This window comes from Thalassophryne amazonica, chromosome 5 (assembly GCF_902500255.1).
Source record: "Thalassophryne amazonica chromosome 5, fThaAma1.1, whole genome shotgun sequence".
NCBI classification, from domain to species: Eukaryota; Metazoa; Chordata; class Actinopteri; order Batrachoidiformes; family Batrachoididae; genus Thalassophryne; species Thalassophryne amazonica.
In genome coordinates, this window is record NC_047107.1 from 82,660,061 (window position 1) to 82,681,228 (window position 21,168).

The 21,168-nt window shown below is 40.2% G+C and overlaps 1 protein-coding gene across 3 annotated transcripts in view; it reads left to right on the forward strand.

Moving 5' to 3' along the window:
- Window positions 1-21,168, forward strand: part of zgc:63587 (uncharacterized protein LOC393431 homolog) — an 80,657-nt gene that overhangs the window by 22,328 nt on the left and 37,161 nt on the right. The window contains exons 2-7 of one of the 3 annotated variants that reach the window (XM_034170700.1): window positions 1,834-1,889; window positions 2,425-2,524; window positions 7,232-7,318; window positions 11,696-11,819; window positions 17,238-17,372; window positions 18,509-18,626. In XM_034170700.1, coding sequence (XP_034026591.1) covers window positions 1,863-1,889; window positions 2,425-2,524; window positions 7,232-7,318; window positions 11,696-11,819; window positions 17,238-17,372; window positions 18,509-18,626 — 591 coding nt within the window. In that variant the 5' untranslated portion in view covers window positions 1,834-1,862. Of the gene's footprint in view, window positions 1-1,667; window positions 1,890-2,424; window positions 2,525-7,231; window positions 7,319-11,695; window positions 11,820-17,237; window positions 17,373-18,508; window positions 18,627-21,168 lie in introns of those variants that run through there. The other 2 variants (XM_034170701.1, XM_034170702.1) reach the window with 2 other exon arrangements.

The window sequence follows — 21,168 nt, forward strand, 5'->3', positions numbered from 1 at the left end:
AAATGACTCGTTGACTACTAAATTAGTTGTCAACAGTTTCAATAGTCGACTTCACTGACAAGTCGACTAGTCGTGGCAGCCCTAATATATAAACAAGTGGCCTCTGTGTGAAACTGGGGAGAGCTAACATTTTCCGTTTGTATGCTCATGTATTTTGGGTCAAGGATGAACACTGCGAAAAAGGAAAGATGACAGGATAAATATTTTTTGAGAAATTACTGATTTTAGCTAATGAGAAAACAGTGGACATTGTGCTGTAATGCACCATGGGAGTTAGAGGTTTTAAATGTTATTGTGGTTTATGTTTGTTAGTTTAACAGTGTTGTTAGTGTTATTGATTCATTGTGTTTTTGTAGTTCAGTTGGTTTTTGTTGCTGTTACCATGAGTGACTTAAGTGTCGTGCTTTTAATGTCTTCTGTCACAGTCTCTGTCAAGTTAAAAGCACCTACTTACAGCAAAATGCAGAAAAGACAAAAAGCTGTGCGTGCGTGTGTGCAAATTTGAACACACACAAACTGGGCAGAGCTGACATTTGCAGTTTAGTATGGTTATGTGTTTTCGGTCAAGCATGAACGGCGCCAAAACCGAACATTGATAGGACTTAATATTTTTAGAGAGGCTGCATATATTAGCTAACAACACTGAACATTGATATTTACATTCTGGACTCACACACCAATCCAGGAACCAGAACAGGTGCATCCACTGACGTGGCACAGATCTCCACAGTGGGTCGGATCATGCGCTTCTGTTTGCAGCTTCTCCATGACTCAGGCGCTACAGAGCCCTGTCCCAGCGCCAAGTCCTGGAATGCAGAGATGCAGACACACTGCTCCAGCAGTGGCTCCAGGTGCGTTTTGTTTAAGGTGTCGAGATCAATGTTAGCTTCGGTTTCGTTTTGTTCCTCTTTTGTTCTTTTTTTGCGCTCTTGATTCGCAGTCTATTCGGTGATAAAGCTCATTCATCCACCTTTTCCTTTTGTTCAGGAATCGTCATATGCTGTGTGACCGGGCCATAATCAGCAAGAATGTGTTTTTGTTTGTATATAAATGCAACCACTGTAACAGGAAGTTGGAGTTGTACCTCATCTCATGTCACTCTTTGGTTTCTGCTGTGTTTTGTGACTAAACAAAAAACAAAGAAGCTGTGATAAAACAGTCAAAAACTATATTTATGTTGAATGAAAGTGACAGAAGCATAAATCAACGAAATAGTCATACTCGTAATTGAAAAATTTCTTTAACATCAAAAACCCCCTGAGGTTTGCTTGGGTTTTCCCTGTTTGCAGCTCCTTGGTTACACTTCCTGTGGGTGACAACCTGTTGCAAAGGCTTTTTTTTTTTTTTTTAAACTGGACCTTGCTGCTTAAAGACGCTATAGGGCTGTTTGATACCAGCATTTACAAACCACTCCATGAGTTAACATAGGCAAATTGCCTTCTTCATATTTGCCAACAAGCAAACGTTTCCAGAGAGGTAGAGTGTTAGGTTTCAGGTTCAGTCAAATGCAGCAAGATGGCAGCAAGTAAGAACTAACAAAAGATATCACTTATTTGGGTTTGGAATGTTTTGACTGGAAGGTGTGGTGTAAATTACTTCATGTCCGAAACATTATCAAAGTTTGTGCTATTGTGGCTGTCACTTTTATTATGACCATTGTGGAAAATCATGGAATCCTTTGTTGTTGTTGTTAAAGATGTTCATCAAAATTCTTCTTGCAGACTAGAATGAGTACTTCACTTTTGGAAAAGGAGAGGAGTTTGAATTGTTTTTAAGTGGTTGATCTGATTGCTTTTGCTGTTATTTTTGCCTGAAAATGATTTCCCTTGGCAGGCTTATTGGACATCCATTAAACAGCAGTGATGTCTCAGTCTGGAGAGAAAGGGAAGGTGAGTATGTGACTAAAATATCTACTTTACAGTTCTTACATCAGGATCAACAGAGTAAAAAAAGATAAAGTAAAAAGGTGCTTTTCCAAAAGGCAGCAGTGATTAGCACTTAAGACAGTTGTAATCTCTCACTCACACTTGCACCGGCATCCAGAGAGGATATCCTCTATAATTACAAGTGTTCTGTGGCTGTACTTTGTCTTTTGGATGTCGTCCAAAATATGCATCATCATCAATCTCAGTCTTTTACGCACACACTGGCACCTTTACTGTTACACCTCATGTAAAAAATGTGTGGGAGGTATTTGGTTAGCAAGTTCACCATCCTAAAGCAAGAGGAGTGAACTGTAGTTCACTCCTAATTCAATAAATTGCAGAATCATCACCTTCAGCTTTGAACTGTTGCATATTTTCATGACTTGTTCATTCATACCTTTTTAGTTACACTTGCAGCTGGTGTATTTTTTTTAATGTTACCATTCTATCCTTTTCAACAGTGGCGCCTGTCACTCTTTCTGTGTTTTGTGTTCTACAGTTCCCAGATGCTGCAGGATATGTAGGGTTTGCTAATCTCCCAAACCAAGTTCACAGAAAGTCAGTGAAGAAGGGTTTTGAATTCACCCTGATGGTTGTAGGTGGGCAGTTACTCTTTTTAATTTAATTTTCTTTGACTGTAGCCAGATATGTACTATATATTATGCACAGTTGAAGGCAATATTATGTACCTTGGCTAAAAACTCAAATGTTCTCAAGTGCATACAGTTGTATGCAAAGATTTGGGCACCGCTGATAATTTTCATGATTTTCCTTGATAAATCATTGGTTGTCTGGATCAGAAATTTCAGTTAAATATATCATATAACAGATGAACACACTGATACTTGAGAAGTGAAATGAAGTTTCTAGCATTTACAGAAACTGCAATAATTATTTAAACAAAATTGTGCAGGTGCATAAATTTGGGTACCCTTGTCATTTTATTGATTTGAATACATTTAGCACTAATTATTGGAACACAAAATTGGTTTGGTAAGCTCATTGACTCTTGACCTCCTTACGCAGGTGAATCCAGTCATAAGAAAGGGTATTTAAGGTGGCCATTTGCAAATGTTTCCCCTCTTTGCATCTCTTCTAATGAGTGGTGACATGGGGGCATCTAAACAACTCTCAAATGACCTGAAAACAAAGGTTGTTCAACATCGTGGTTAAGGGGAAGGATACAAAAAGCTATCTGAGATTTCAGCTGTCAGTTTCCACTGAGGAATATAGTGATGAAATGGAAGACCGCAGGCACAGTACTAGTTAAGGCCTGAATTGGCAGGCCAAGAAATATCTGTTAAGGTTAAGCGAAGGATGGTGAGAACAGTCATAGTCAATCCATAGATCTGCTCCAAAGACCTACAACATGATCTTGCTGCAGGTAGTGTCTCTGTGCATCGTTCAACTATACAGCGCACTTTGCACAAGGAGATGCTCTAATGCAGAGGAAGCCTTTTCTGCATACATGCCACAAACTGAGTCGCTTGAGGTATGGTAAATAGGGCTGCATCTATTGATTATTCTAGTAAGCGAGTATTCTGTTGATTATTCTGGCGATTAATTGAGTAATCGGATAAAAGTTTTTAAACAACATGAGCAATGGCACCATGTCACTGTCTCAAAGTGTTGACATTTTGCTGAAAGGGCGATGGGATGTGGCTTTTTGTTTTGTTTTCTCCAACTTGTAAATTTAACCTTTTTTAATTTTTTTTTTTTTTTTTTTTTAAATAAAGGTTGGTGGACTGTGTCCCTGCATTTTTTTTTAATCCCTCTTTCTCTGCGATTCAGCAGATGCATTTCAGCTGGAAGTTGAACATACAAGTCTCGAAGTCAGTTTTTTTATTGTTATTTTATTTAAGTTACCGTGTTTGTGAAGTGTTGTGTTGCCCAAAAAAAGCGAAACACTCATTGCGAGTCTGAGGAAAACACAGAAGAGTGGACAGAGAGACAGCAGCCGGCCGCCGGGTCACTCCCTAGAGCAGACCGTGTGTTTTTTTTGTTTTGTTTTTTTTAAATAGACAAACACACTGCTTCGTTTTAAATGCGCAGTAAGTCTATTTCAGATGATCAGCGTGGACCGTCTCTTTAAAGGCTTTATTTTACTCTGTGTGTCATGCTGAAAAGCGGTAGCTATCGTTGCTAATTTGATTAGCTGTTATCCTCTAATCATCTTCTGTTTTTTTCTTGGGATGTTGTAGCGCCACACACAAGCCTGGCATATGTACTACAACATTAAACAAAGCTTCGAGGCACAGAATTTGCCATGAACATTTTTTGTAATCGAAGTATTTGGGTTACTTGACTAATCGTTTCAGCCCTAATGCTAAAGTACATTTGGACAAGCCAGCTTAATTTTGGAATAAGGTGCTGTGAACTGATGAAACTAAAATTTAGTTATTTGGACATAACAAGGGGCACTATGCATGGCTAAATAAGAACACAGCATTCCAAGAAAAACACTTTCTACCTGCAGTAAAATTTGGAGGTGGCTCCATCCTACTGTGGGTCTGTGTGGCCAGTGCAGGTACTGGGAATCTTGTTAAAGTTGAGGGTCACATGGATTCCAGTCAATATCAGCAGATTCTTGAGAATGTTCATGAATCAGTGACAAAGTTGAAGTTGCAGTCTTGAACATTTGTAGTTGTAGTCTTGAACATTGCACAACCTGGTCAACAACGCTGCGTGTCAGTGCATGTCATTGCGCACAGGGCATCGGAGTGGTCTTACTTGTAATGGAGGCCTTCGAACAATCCAGTGATGGGGGCAGTCCTCCCAGTCGAGCCGTACTGGCAGACTTTACTGCGCACAGAGGTGAAATGACCAAAATAGAGAATGATATCTGTGAGATTCTGTTCAGATGCATTGAGCGGGTATATAACGACTTGAGGGGAGAGATAACCACAGCAAACAATGTTGTTCATGCATCCATTGCTAATCTTGATGCTAAATCCCAGACACTACAGTACAAAGTTACAGATTTGGAGGAGGCTACCACTTCCCTCTCGGATAGCATTAGCCAACTATTTAGGCATTGAGGTTACAAAGCAATTTTCCTCTCTCATACAGTCTAACTTTTCACTGTTACTAAATCAACTTAGAAACAAAATTCAGGTTTGGAAAACTCTGCCAATATCATTACTTGGGAAGATAAATGCTATCAAGATGATTTTTCTCCCACAAACACGAGTATTATATTTATTTCAAAATAGTCCTTTATTTTTAACAAAATCTTTTTTTTTTTTTTTAGAAAATTGACTCAATTATCCAACATTTCCTGTGGAATTACAGGACTCCGAGAATTACCAAAAACATTTATTAATGTTAATCTGTCCATTATGATGTGTGCTGCCGCCTTTCTTGGCTAGGTCATCCTTGTAAAAGAGGTTTTGATGTCAATGGGTTTCTACCTGATTAAATAAAGGTTATTATTATTGTTGTTATTTAACTAAATCTAAATTGATCAGGGGTCTAGCCCTTCCAGACTTCATAATGTATTACTGGGCATGTGCTTTTAAAAGTATGAATTTCTTCACCATCATTACTAACATCCCCCATATGAGGGTATGTTTAAACATACCCTCATATAAAGATAAATTTATCTCTAATATATACAACAAACTAACGATTGCCTCTCCTTCTTCTAATAACTATAAAGACAGTTGGGAGAAGGATATGGGTATTCAAATTCCTGATGATATCTGGGAAGAATCACTTGAATACACTCCTGTTCCAACAATGCCAGACACTGTCTAATACAATTCAAAATTATACATAGACTTCATTATTCTAAAGTAAAGATTCATAAGATTCGAATGCCTTGCGAACTTGTGATAAATGTCAGTCTTTCGATGCAACGCTCTTCCGTGCCATTTTACCTGCCCTAAAGTTGCCACCTACTGGTCGGATATGTTTAATATATTGTCAAGAATTTTTAACACTACCCTGTCATCAGAACCTTTATTAATGATCCTGGGCACATCTTAGATATCTGGAAAATTTACTTCAGCACAGAGAAAGTTTGTTTCCTTTTCTCTCATTACTGCAAAAAAAAATTCCTTCTGATGTCATGGAAAGCACCAGCAGTACCCAATGCTCAAATGTGGCTACAAGAGTTGTCCAACATAAGATATCTGCTGAAGGACAACTGTCACTGTTTCAGCACATTTGGCAACTCTTTATAGATTTCTTACAATCTGTGTCTGTATGAGTACATAATATATTTTTGAACCACATTATTTCATTTCTACCTCTGCATCATTTATGTCTTTGTAGTTCATTTTTTTATGTATGTGTTTATATATATATATATATATATATACAAAAATTCTTGAGCTTTACTTTGTAAATTAAAAAATTGTACAATGCAAAGTGCTCAATAAAAATGTTATGACTAAAAGTGTGACTAAAGCATGGTTGTGCTGACAGTGCATTTCTTTATCCCCTTTATAGGCGATGGGATACACATCTAAAAATTTAAGCCAAGGCTTCTGGAGAAATGTTTTTTTTAATCTCTGTATGCGGGGTTCCTAATGAGCAGGCATCTCTAACAGAGTCACAGTGCCACAAGCAATTGTACAGATGTTTGTGACCGTAAAGACTGTACATTATTAACGAAGGAGGCCAAAATCAACAGCTAAAAATTAACAAACCTTTGTTCCAAAGGTCCAACTTGGCTGTGGAGGCAAAAGATAGAAATGTGGTATCATCCACCTTTAAGATGGCGCGCCATCACAGTGTCTTTAAACGCTGCTGACCAATGTGGAAACCATTAATCCAACACAGATATAGAAAAAAATCAGATAAAAATTTACAGTTGATCACCAGGACAAACGTTCAGTGTCAATTTTGGCTTGATTCTTTAGATTTGTTTTTTTTGTTTGTTTGTTTGTTTTTTGCCCCTTGTCTTAAGCACAAGAAGGTACTGGTCCAACAGGTAGGGCTTTAAATACAGCCCAGTTAACCATATTTATACCAAGTAGTCCTACAGAAGCTTTTTAAAGTAAGTCCATCAATTTCTGGAATCTTCCATGCTGTTTAAAGAGGCATTCATCCTGCTATATATAAGCCAGTATTCTCCTGAAAAGTTGACATAACAAACTAAAAACAGAAATAAATCATAACTGTTATTTTAAAATAATTTTTTATGGAAATAAAGTAGTTATTCTGATGGATGTAAACTTTTTTGTTGTTGTTTGATAAAATGGAATATGTGCAGTCAGGAAAAATTGAGTAGCCAAGCTGTATGTAAACAGATGTCAGCTACTGTCTACAAACCATACTTTTTCTTCTGTTTTCTTTTTCAGGGGAGTCTGGTTTGGGCAAATCTACATTGATAAACAGCCTGTTTCTCACAGATCTCTACCCTGAACGTTACATCCCCGGTGCTGCAGGTACAACACACACAAATCACAAACACATATTCGAGGTCTATTAGAAAAGTGTCCGACCTTATTATTTTTTTCAAAAACCATATGGATTTGAATCACGTGTGATTACATCAGACATGCTTGAACCCTCGTGGGCATGTGAGAGTTTTTTCACGCCTGTCGGTTACGTCATTCGCCTGTGGGCAGTCTTTCAGTGAGGAGTGGCCCACCCTCTCGTCGATTTTTTCATTGTTTAGGAATGGCTTAGAGACTGCTGCTTTGTTTGATCAAAATTTTTTCAAAACTGTAAGGCACAACTGAGTGGACACCATTCGATAAATTCAGCTGGTTTTCGGTAAAAATGTTAATGGCTGATAAGAGATTTTGGTCTGGTAGTGTCGCTTTAAGGACAGCCCACGGCACCTGACAGCGATCTGCGCTTCGAGGCAGCAGCGTCTCGCTGTTTCAAGTTGAAAACTTCCACAATTCAGGCTCTGTTGACCCAGTAAGTCGTCAGAGAACAGAGAACTTTCAGAAGAAGTCGGCATGAGGAGTTTATTCGGACATTCCATTGTTAACGGACATTTTGTAATGAAAGAACGTGCGGGCAGAGTCGCATGTCGGGCCGGACCCGACCGCAGGGGGTCACGACAGGAAAAACACCTCCGTTGGAAACCTTAATGGGCAAGTTGGAACATGCCCAAGCTGTTAAACAATTTCTCAGTTACTCACTTGTTGAAAGCTATCAAAAGCCGCCTGAATTTTACAAATGGTTTTCAACACGGAGGTGTTTTTCCTGTCGCGGCGCACACAGATTCGCCGAGTCGTTTGCGCGCACGTCTTTCATTAAAAAATGTCCTTAAACAGTGGAATGTCCGCATAAAGTCCTCATGCCGGCCTCTTCTGAATCTTCTCTGTTCTCTCACGACGTCCTGGGTGAATTAAGCCTTAAATTAGGATGTTTTCAGGTCGAAACAGGCCGACGACAGCGCCTGGAAACGCTGCGCGACGTCCCGCTCTGTGGGAAGTCCTTACAGCGACAGAAACACCCCATAATCTCTCATCAGCCGTTAAACTTTTCACCGAAAACCAGCTAAATTTCTCGAATAGTGTCCACTCGGATATCCCTCACAGGTCCAGAAAAATTTTTGATAAAGCAACGCGCGCCGTCTCGAGCAGCGTGTGAAACAAAGGAATTCAGCCGAGAGGGCTGAACCACATCTCCATCATTTCCCTGAACCACAGGGAAATGACGTCACCGACGCGTGAAAAAACTCACGCATGCGCACAAGGGTTCAAGCATGATTGGTGTAATCGCACGCCATTCAAATCCATATAGTAAAAAAAAAAAGTGTCGGTTTCTTATCTAATAGACCTCGTACACTGTAATTATACAAGAATGTCTGTGTGTTTCCAGCAGAGCATGATTTTGACAAGAATGTCAGGAATGCCTTTTGTATTAGCCAAGCAAATAAATAAATAAGCCTAGTATTCTTGTGCTTTGACTCGTAACTTATGATTTTCAAGGGCTTCTTTCTTTCTTGCTATATATCTGCTTACTACACTCAACAAAAATAAACGCAACACTTTTGGTTTTGCTCCCATTTTGTATGAGATGAACTCAAAGATCTAAAACTTTTTCCACATGCACAATATCACCATTTCCCTCAAATATTGTTCACAAACCAGTCTAAATCTGTGATAGTGAGCACTTCTCCTTTGCTGAGATAATCCATCCCACCTCACAGGTGTGCCATATCAAGATGCTGATTAGACACCATGATTAGTGCACAGGTGTGCCTTAGACTGCCCACAATAAAAGGCCACTCTGAAAGGTGCAGTTTTGTTTTATTGGGGGGGGATACCAGTCAGTATCTGGTGTGACCACCATTTGCCTCATGCAGTGCAACACATCTCCTTCGCATAGAGTTGATCAGGTTGTCAATTGTGGCCTGTGGAATGTTGGTCCACTCCTCTTCAATGGCTGTGCGAAGTTGCTGGATATTGGTAGGAACTGGTACACGCTGTCGTATACGCCAGTCCAGAGCATCCCAAACATGCTCAATGGGTGACATGTCCGGTGAGTATGCCGGCCATGCAAGAACTGGGACATTTTCAGCTTCCAAGAATTGTGTACAGATCCTTGCAACATGGAGCCGTGCATTATCCTGCTGCAACATGAGGTGATGTTCTTGGATGTATGGCACAACAATGGGCCTCAGGATCTCGTCACAGTATCTCTGTGCATTCAAAATGCCATCAATAAAATGCACCTGTGTTCTTCGTCCATAACAAACGCCTGCCCATACCATAACCCCACCGCCACCATGGCCCACTCGATCCACAACATTGACATCAGAAAACCACTCACCCACATGACGCCACACACGCTGTCTGCCATCTGCCCTGGACAGTGTGAACCGGGATTCATCCCTGAAGAGAACACCTCTCCAACGTGCCAAACACCAGCTAATGTGAGCATTTGCCAACTCAAGTCGGTTACGACGACGAACTGGAGTCAGGTCGAGACCCCGATGAGGACGACGAGCATGCAGATGAGCTTCCCTGAGATGGTTTCTGACAGTTTGTGCAGAAATTCTTTGGTTATGCAAACCGATTGTTTCAGCAGCTGTCCGAGTGGCTGGTCTCAGACGATCTTGGAGGTGAACATGCTGGATGTGGAGGTCCTGGGCTGGTGTGGTTACACGTGGTCTGCGGTTGTGAGGCTGGTTGGATGTACTGCCAAATTCTCTGAAACACCTTTGGAGACGGCTTATGGTAGGGAAATGAACATTCAATACACGAGCAACAGCTCTGGTTGACATTCCTGCTGTCAGCATGCCAGTTGCACGCTCCCTCAAATCTTGCGACATCTGTGGCATTGTGCTGTGTGATAAAACTGCACCTTTCAGAGTGGCCTTTTATTGTGGACAGTCTAAGGCACACCTGTGCACTAATCATGGTGTCTAATCAGCATCTTGATATGGCACACCTGTGAGGTGGGATGGATTATCTCAGCAAAGGAGAAGTGCTCACTATCACAGATTTAGACTGGTTTGTGAACAATATTTGAGGAAAATTGTTGTAGGCTGGGGTGTTTGGCTGCCTTTGTTTTTGTTTTCTGTTTCTCCCACCAGGTGGTATGCATTCAGGACTGAGTGGCTGAGCATTAGGACCTCACCCTGAACACCTGAGGCTTGTTTTCACGTGCAGGTCATCAGAACTCACAGCTGTGGTGTATTCTGTCTTGATCAGAGATTGCTGCATTTAAACCTTGAATGCACAGTGTGTGATTGCCAGAGACTCGACCTTGTGAGCAGACGTGTGAGATCGACGTCAGGAGAACAATCTCACCATTACGGACACAGAGACCGCTCCAGGTTTGACGCCACAGTCTGTGAAGGAGGATTGGGTGAGGTCTCACGCTCTTCAGCACACTTCCTGAGGTAATTTGGTTTTGGTGACTTTTATGAAGTAATGACAGTGGATTTGGTGTCCCTCACACCTTGTTGTATTGCGCTGTCACGTTATGCTAATTGTCTAATCAGCTTCTGCTGCAGTGGAGATTTGAACTGAGTTGTTCCATGCCTGCAGGGTGAGAAGCTGATATATATTTAAGCCAGGAAGTGTTTGCTGATTGTGTGCACCTTTTGAGCTGTGTCTCTCTGGGTGGAGAGTGTTGGACTCACCTCATGTTTTCTTTCTTCACAGACTCGGTTTGTCGCGGCCACCTGGGGGGTGTCGGCGGGGTCCCTGGGTCCGAACTGCTGTGGCTCCGGACCGTTTGCGCTGCTGAGAGCGCGCCGTGTTTTCACGTCACCAGACCGCAGACATTTTTGGTTGTTTATCACTGCACTCATTATGATTATTAAATTCTGTTATCTTTTGAACCGTATTCTGCTTATTTCGTGCTGGGTCCTGTCAAACGCTGGGTCGGTGCTCCGACCGCGTCCGACACATAACAGAAATGGTGATATTGTGTATGTGGAAAAAGTTTTAGATCTTTGAGTTCATCTCATACAAAATAGGAGCAAAACCAAAAGTGTTGCGTTTATATTTTTGTTAAGTGTAGATGGTTTTGCAATCTTTGCTTTTGCAGCCACAAAGTGTTCAAGTTTTATATTAAAATGATAATCTTAGTTTCATACTGGCCGTTGTAAATCTTGGTATAACTAAAATTGAGTCTCAACTGTTGTGATTGATTTGGGGAGAGGGAGCTGAGGTCGTTTTTCCTTTCCACTGTCACCTGTGTGCTTGCTCAGGGGGGTTGGTAAGGTTAGACCTTACCCATGTGAAGCGCCTTCACACAGTGTTGTTGTGATTTGGCATTGTATAAATAAGATAAATTGAAATGAATTGAATTTGACTTCCACCAAACTTTGTTATATTTCTGCTCTCCAGAGAAGATTGAGAGGACAGTGCAGATTGAGGCGTCAACTGTAGAGATTGAGGAGAGAGGAGTGAAACTTCGCCTCACGGTGGTCGACACCCCTGGATATGGAGATGCCATAAACAGCCAGGACTGGTGTGTTTCTATGCTGAGTGTCAAAACCTGGGACATTTCCTTTCCACTTTGCTTGTTCATCCTTTCCTTCTGTCCTTAACATCTCCCTTTATTAAGTTTCATCCTTATCTCCCTATTTCCTATCGCTACTCCCTCAGCATTTCCTGTAGACAGTGGGTTGTGTAAGACCATGACCTACGTCTGGGGTGGGTGCGAAAATGTTGGCAATTGGAAACCTACGGTACCCCAAAGAGCATACTTTTTTCACAAACATGAATATTGAGTATTAGTGAAAACTGCTGGCCCAAAATGTCAACATGCATCAAGTATGTTATTAAAAAAATAAAATAAAAATCAAACAACACAGAAAGCATGTAATTTAAAAATTACTTTCATCAGTGTTTATGAATTTTATTATTAAATAAACAATAACAAAAAAAATTTGATCAGTTACTCCATTTCACCATCGCTGCCATTCTCAGAATCTTTTTCACTGTCATTATGTAAAGTATTGCATCGAGTGATGTTATGACAGTCATGTCTAACACATTTGCACAGATCTATGCATGGATCATTGTTTTGTAGACATGGACAAATGTCTGTGTCTCCTTTTTTTTTCTTTTTTTTTACAATTACCAATGCAAGTTCCATTACACATTCGTACAATTGGATAAAGTTACAATTACCATGAAATCAATTAGCCATTTGGCCAGCGGTTCCACATGAGGCGAAGCATCTAAAGTCACAATTACCATGAATCCGAATGAGATATGGTATTCCAATCATGTTATTGCTGTAGAAAATGTACATTTAAATAACTAAATGAATTAATGAATAAATACAAAATAAAGGCCAGAGATTCTCCTACATGTCTAGAAGTAAAGCATTATAAAATCAATGTAGTATTACTATGAATTAGAATTGTCAGATCATTAGAAATGATAAGGCTGTGTGTGAGCTTGTATTTCATGATACCGATCGATGTATCAAGTATTGATCTATTCAAATTTCTTTGAATATCAGTGGGTCATACATAACCACAAACGGAATTTATGCAGACAAAAACAGCGTAATAGTCTTCATTGTTTTGTAATACATTACAGTAACACTTTGCAATCTTCCAAAATAGCCACCTAAGTAGACAATTTCAGTGAGTCACAGCGTTTGATTCGTCATATATAAAATTTAGGCATACATGAAATGAAATATTAACCTTACCTACGTATAGAAGCTGCAGCTTCTGCTTTCTTTTCAATGCTCTTTGTAGCTGTTTCAACCTGCTCTGAGTCAGTAAAGTGTGAGTAGCATGTCTTGTGTAATCCACCATTCTCAGGTATTGGTTTACCATTATTATTTCTACTGTTATTATTATTACTGAAATCTGCTGACATGGCAAGGTGTTGAGTGACGCAACTCCTTGCCATTTCTGCTTGTGCACCTTCTAAAATCTTCCATTTTAGAATGTATTATAAAAAACATGCAGGCAGCCATGTTGTCACTGACAGTCTGTGTTACAGCGATTGTCACTGGCCAATTGATTGTAATCAATGGAACAATTGGTTAGTTCCATTTGAGGCTTAGCGGGTATTTTTAACATGTCAACAATGAATTAAAAATCTAAATTACTCATTAATGTACCCAGACATTGCGTGTATAAACAGGGGTGCTAGTTTTCCGTCAAATGACGGAAATCTGTCAAAATCGAAATTCAATTTCCGTCATTTCCGTAAGATGTTCAGTCGCTAAGTTAAAAAGTGCTGCTTTTCCGCACAAACTGTCCACAGCCAAAACATGTTCAGTCCAACAAAAATTTTCTCACCAGCACCCATGTATAAAGTAACTGAACATTTCCTGTAATATTCTCTGCCAAATGTACAAAAATCACATCCACCCTATTTAAAGGTCACGTAACGTCTCAATATATTGGGGTGGCTGAGTGTCTACTGTGCCTAGAGTTCCATAAACTGTTTGTGATCCTCATAACAATCATGTCAAGAGCCTTCCTGTCCAAGATCCATTTTCTTGTAGTGTCAAGGTGTTGTTATTTTATGTTTGTACTCACATGGGTGATTCTTAGACTACGGGCACTTATTATGTCCTTTGATCATATTGTATGAAAAACAGAAAAAAGGGGAAATTTCACACGTTTATAGTTATCTTTACAATGAAAGTGTGTTAAGAAATTTGTTCTAGTAGTCTATGATGACTTTTTCACCTTTTTTCAGCATCATTATATGCAAATATTGCCGTTTTGTGCTTGTCCCACACCCAGACTTTTGATCTTCAGTGATTAAAAATGAATGGTAAAGAAACGTTTTTTCTAATGTTTTAAAATATTTCTGAATAAAATATCAGTAAAATAATCAAAACATAATTGGGGTATTCAATGTCATACAACTGTTGTGATTTTTTTTAAACAAAATGTAGTTGTCCCACACTATTGCTGTAATTTCCACCACAACACTGTACTGTCCCTTTAAACAGTTTGTATGAAAGATTGTTTAGGTAGTTTCTATGGAGATAAACAGTGACATCAGAGCACATGTATATAGCGCCAAATCACAACAAACAGTTGCCCCAAGGCGCTTTATATTGTAAGGCAATGGTGTGGTGGAAATTACATTTACAAGGCCAATAGTGCCTGTAGTTAAAGAATCACCCACATATTCTTAGCAAGTTACTACAAAGGAAAGTACAAAACAGGTTAACTAACAGGCAAACATTCCTTCCAGTTCTTTGCTTTCTCTTTGCTTTTTACAGATGTTAATGAGACAATAAAAATTGTGGACTTGTAAATGCATCAGATATCAGTAAAGCTGGATACAAGAGTGGAATTTATAAATATTTCAGGATTACATTCATGCTGGGATAGGAAATATAGAAATTGAAATCAACGCCAAACATGTTCCATGCTTTTCCAAATCTTTTCTTCATTTTTTTTTATTAAAAGTAAAAAGGAAAAAAAAGCTAAGCAATCACATGCACATTAATTATTCACAGCCTTTGCCGTGAAGCTGAAAATTGAGTTCAGGTGCATCCTGTTTCCACTAATCATCCTTGAGATGTTTCTGCAGCTTGATTGGAGTCCACCTGAGGTAAATTCAGTTGAGCAGACATGATTTGGAAAGGCACACACCTGTCTACATGCAGTGCATCCTGAAAGTATTCACAGCGCTTCACTTTATCCACATTTTATGTCACAGCCTTATTCCAAAATGGAAACAATTTATTTTTCTTTCCCTCAAAATTCTACAGACAGTATCCCATAATTACAATGTGGAAAAAAAGGCTTTTTTTTATTTTTGCTAATTTATTAAAAATTTTAAAAACTAAGGAATCATATTTACATAAGTATTCACAGCCTTTGCCATGAAGCTCAAAATTGAGTTCAGGTGCATCCGTTTCCTCTGATCATCCTTGAGATGTTTCTACAGCTTAATTGGAGTCTACTTGGGGTAAACTCAGTTGATTGGACATGGTTTGGAAAGACACACACCTGTCTACATATAAGGTGCCACAGTTGACAGTGCATGTCAGCGCACAAACCAAGCATGAAGTCAAAGGAATTGTCTGTAGACCTCCAGGACAGAATTGTCTCGAGGCACCAATCTGGGGAAGGGTACAGAAACATTTCTGCTGCTTTGAAGGTCCCAATGACCACAGTGGCCTCCATCATATGTAAGGGAAAGAAGTTCAGATCCACCAGGACTCTCCCTAGAACTGGCCACCCGTCTAAACTGAGCGATCGGGGGAGAAGGGACTTAGTCAGAGAGGTGTCCAAGAACCCGATGGTCACTCTGTAAGAACTCCAGCATTTCTCTGTGGAAAGAGGAGAACCTTCCAGAAGGACAACCATCACTGCAGGAATCCACCAGTCAGGCCTGTATGGTTGATTGGCCAGACGGAAGCCACTCCTTAGTAAAAGGTACATGGCAGCCCACCTGGAGTTTAACAAAAGGCACCTGAAGGACTCTCAGACCATGAGAATGAAAATTCTCTGCTCTGATGAGAAAAGATAGAATTCTTTAGTGTGAATGCCAGGACATCATGTTTGGAGGAAACCATGGCCCATCCCTACAGTGAAGCATGGTGGTGGCAGCATCATGCTGTGGGAATTTTTTTTCAGCAGCAGGAACCTGGGGGACTAGTCAGGATTGATGGAAAGATGAATGCAGCAATGTACAGAGACATCCTTGATGAAAACTTGAACCAGAGCACTCTTGACCTCAGACTGGGGTGACGGTTCATCTTTCAGCAGGACAATGACCCTAAGCACACAGCCAATATATCAAAGAAGTGGCTTCGGGGCAATTCTGTGAATGTCCTTGAGTGGCCCAGCCAGAGCCCAGACCTGAATCCGATTGAACATCTCTGGAGATATCAGAACATGTCTGTGCACCAGTGCTCCCTATCCAACCTGATGGAGCTTGACAGGTGCTAGAAAGAGGAATGGGCAAAAGTGCCCAGACATAGGTGCGCCAAGCTTGTGGCATCATATTCAAGAAGACTTGAGGCTGCAGTTGTTGCCAAAGGTTCATCAGTAAAGTATGAATCAAAGGGTGTGAACACTTGTGTACATGTGATTTCTTAGTTTTTTTTTTTATTATTATTTTTAATAAATTTGCAAAATTAAAAAAAGTTTTTTTTTTCATGTTGTCATAATGGGGTGTTGTGTTTAGAATTTTAATGGGGGAAAAATGAATTTATTCGCTTTTGGAATAAGGCTGTAACATAACAAAATGTGGAAAAGTGAAGCGCTGTGAATACTTTCCGGATGAAACTGTACCCGTCCTACAGGCCAATCAAGTCGGAATTTCCACATAAATAACAAAGTTTTTCTCCTTGTTGCGTCTGGTTTCCTGGTGCATATCCAGAGGAGTGAGGGGATGAAAGGCCCCTGCACTCCCCCACCTAACTCAGCGTACAGGTCCATTTTTGAAGACATTTCGAAGAGTTTTTTTTTTTTACATGACAAGAATTAGCCAATTTGTATTTTAACAACTAAAATGTTCATTATTTTTGTGAGTGTCCTAGTTTTGCTGCTGTCATGCTGCACTAATTGAAATTAGTGAGCCATGCAAAAAGTCTGCTTACTTATATATTGAAAACTAAACAAACTGCTTTTTCATGCCAAGATTGCACCAGACGGCCCCAAATTTGTTTCAATATTTAAAAATTTCCTGTGTGTTGTGGAGCATACCCCAGGATGCCCCTTGAGTGCACCTACACTACACTGTGTGCACATTTTGGAAATCACTTGGCTCAGTCATATAATCTTTTTCATGTTATAGATCAGGTTAGACCTTAGCCTTGTGAGGCACTTTGGGGAGTCTTATGTTGGGATATGGCCCAATTCAATTAAAATAAATTGAATTGATTGCTAAGACCCTAGTGTGATCAAGCAGGCTTATTTCTGTTTGTGTCTGTTTTTGACCTCAGCTTTAAGACCATCATCCAGTACATCGACAATCAATTTGAGCGATACCTCCACGATGAGAGCGGCCTGAACCGAAGACACATAGTGGACAACAGAGTGCACTGCTGCTTCTATTTCATATCGCCGTTTGGACATGGGTAAACAAATGCATGCTACACAGAAAACAACAGTTAGCAATGGCCCAAGCCATACATACCATACATATCTGTTGTGTAGTCATATCTCTTCTACTTCAATTTTCTGAATGGAGATCTTGTATGTTTCTATTCTGAAATATTCTGGAGATTAAATCATCATTGTTTGGTGATTTGGTGCATTTCACTTATGAGACCTTTCAACATAACCACAATATCTAATCAGCCCCAACCAGTCCCAGCAGAAGACTTCCCCTCCCTGAGCCTGGTTCTGCTGGAGGTTTCTTCCTGTTAAAAGGGAGTTTTTCCTTCCCACTGTCGCCAAGTGCTTGCTCACAGGGGGTAGTTTTGACCTTTGGGGTTTTTACATAATTACTGTATGGCCTTGCCTTACAATATAAAGTGCCTTGGGGCAACTGTTTGTTGTGATTTGGCGCTATATAAATAAAATTGAATTGAATTGAATTAATCAGTTAGCACACATTTGATGTCAACTAGACATTGCTTCCTAATTTGGGACTTTGCCAAATATAATCACTTAATTTGCTAGTGAACATACCAGCTACACACACACACTCATCTTCAACTGCTTAGTCCAATCAAGGGTTGCGGGGGGCTGGAGCCTATCCCAGCAGTCACTCCTGGGTACACCCAGGAGAGGACGCCAGTCTGTTGCAGGGCCACAAACAGACAAACAAGCATATTCACACCCACTCGCATACCTATGGACAATTTAAAGATTCCAATCCACCTAACCTGCATGTCTTTGGATGTGGGAGGAAACCGGAGCACCCGGAGGAAACCACGCAAACACAGGGAGAACATGCAAACTCCACACAGAAAGGCCACAAGTGGGAATGGAATTCATGCTCTTCTCGCTGTGAGGCAACAGTGCTAACCACTAAGCCACCGTGCTGCCCACATACCAGCTAATGGCACATTATTATAATATTGTATGTAGCTTGCAGTGGTTTCTGACTTTGTCTCCTCAGCCTGCACTTATGATCAGAAAAGGAAATTGTGGCTCCTCTTAATGTAAAGATGATGCACACCTTCTCTTGATCATCAGTCTTGTAGCTACTAATATATGGTCTGTTGTCCTCCTCGGTTTCTGTTGTTTCCTAATTGATCTTTTACAGTCTAAAACTTCTGGATGTGGAGTTTATGAAGGCCATCCACAGCAAAGTCAACATCGTCCCTGTCATTGCCAAGGCTGACACACTGACACTGAGGGAACGGGATCGCCTGAAGAGGAGGGTGAGTGTGACACACTGTCACACATACATATTGTCTGCAAGAGGGTGACCACAGTTCACTGTTGAATAAGTCTTCCCTTAGATTCTCTTAATACACCATCACAAGAGTTGGAATGTGTAATGCTTATTGGGGGCATTTGATGTATGTTGCTTGTTTTTTTTTGTTTTGTTTTTTCTTTCATCTGTGGTTGTATGGTTTATTTAGTAGAATGCTGATGTCAGTAATAGCAGTAATATCACTTGGGCATCCAGCCCAGAGTGTTGGGTATCCAACTGGTTGTGTGAAGAAAACTCACATGGGTTCTAAAGTGCAAGGAGGAAACAGGACAGAAACAAGAAGAGCACATTGTACATCATATACAGTAGAGGAAGAACCAGTACCTGCTTGTGTGCATGCTTCTCTTCTTCCTGCTGTGTAGAGGTGAAAGGGCACAGTTGTGTGATTACAGAGAGGCTCCTATGGAAGAGTGTATTCAACTGCTCCTATGTATAATGAAATAACAGGAATTGTGGAGTGACTAGAGTGGCCATGCTTCATTTAAAGACAGGTGTACATTTGACTTAAACTATATTTCACAAAAGCCAATCATATCGAAATAATGCTCCAAAAACGAGATCATTTATGAGTACTGATTTAGAGGACAGTGACCTTATATTAAAAAAGCTAAGACTAAAGGGCCTTTCACACAGAGTGTGCAAACGCGGCGTCTATAGCTCTAAAACACATTATTTTCATTGAGAAGTGATGTGCTAACGCTGTGTCACAGCGCAACACACAAACACCGAGCTTGCATGATGCTCCGTCGGGAGCACGCACTGCCACTTGACGTCAAACACTGCAATCAAAGTTCAATTCAGTCCAACTTTCACCGCTGCGTGCTGTGACATAGATTCATGCATCCAATAGAAACGAGGCATCAGGCCAAAACATGGAAGATGACAGAAATGTCTGTCAGAGGAGAGAACTGCTACACACAACAATTTTCGAAAGAAAATCCTTAAGTGTTTATTTTTACCTTAAGATTATATTCTGATTACTGTAAAAATTTAAAGTTAAACATTTTTTTACATGAGAAAACTTAGATATCAAAGGAGTGGCTTCAAGACAACTCTGTGAATGTTCTTGAGTGGCCCAGCCAGAGCCCAGACCTGAATCCAAATGAACATCTCTGGAGAGATCTAAAAATGGCTGTGCACTGACGCTTCCCATCCAACCTGATCGAGCTTGAGAGGTGCTGCAAAGAAGAATGGGCAAAACTACCCAAAGATACGTGTGCCAAGCTTGTGGCATCATAGTCAAGAAAACTTGAGACTGTAGTTGCTGCCAAAGGTGCATCAACAAAGTATTCAGCAAAGGCTGTGAATACTTATGTACATGTGATTTTAGTTTTTATTTCTAATAAATTTGCAAAAATTTCCAAGAAAAACTTTTTTCATGTTGTTGTTGTTGTGAGTAGAATTTTGAGGGGAAAAATTGATTTACTCCATTTTGGAATAAGACTGTAACACAACAAAATTTGGACAAAGTGAAGCACTGTGTATACTTTCCGGATGCACCGTATAATTTCAGTCATTTTTGGTTTAGGGTAACCCAGGTATCCCTCTTTCTTGGTCTCTTCTCTGATGAACATACCAGGAAAACCTCAAAAGGGAGGCCACCTAATCAGATAAGGAAAACACTTCAGTAGGCCCTTGACTAAACAACTAACAGTTTTTGTTTGAGCTCCTCCTAGATGCAACACCTGTTCATACTGTTCTTAAGAATGTGTCAAGCCCATCTGACTGCTTTTATCTGTGATCTCTTTCTTTGAGTCACTGTGCCATGTCCATGATCATAGGTGAGGGTTGGAATGTAATTCAACCGAACTGGGACTTTAACCTTCTGGTTAAGCTTCCTTTTTTACTACAACAATGTTTAGCATAACCCACATAGTGTTGACACCACCACAATGCACCTGTCAATCTCACACTCCATTTTACGCTTAGCTGTGAACCAAACTTCCAGATTAAACTCTTTTGATGGGGTAGTGACTTCCTGCCAAACCAGAGGGAGTAATCCACTTTTTTTTTTTAGAAGATGTTGGTAGAGGTGAATCCTATCCTGTTTAACACGAAGCTGTGAACTGTCCGTGTGCGACAGGTCATGTCTTGCAGATACCATCTGATAACCAGTAAGTACATTTTGGAAATTTAACTTAAATAAATTTACTTAAATAACTTGTATTGTTGCTACAAAAGATTGCCATTCTTGATCTGTGGATTCAGAAACATGGACAGCGTAACGATACTAACTGCATAGTTTTTCCTCAGTTGCCCACTCTGACCATTTGTATGTGTGTTTTATGAGGAAGTCTGCATCTCTTATCTGTCCATTTATCCTCATTTGGTTTTTGGAGCCAATGGTTGGTATTCTGTAGTTCGACTCTTAACCCTATTCAGGACTTTAGTGATCACAGTATGGAGAAAGCAATTGCCAATGTACCCCAAAAGTCCTGAATAGGGTTAAGGATCAGACTTTTGGGGTTTTTTTTTTTTGGGGGGGG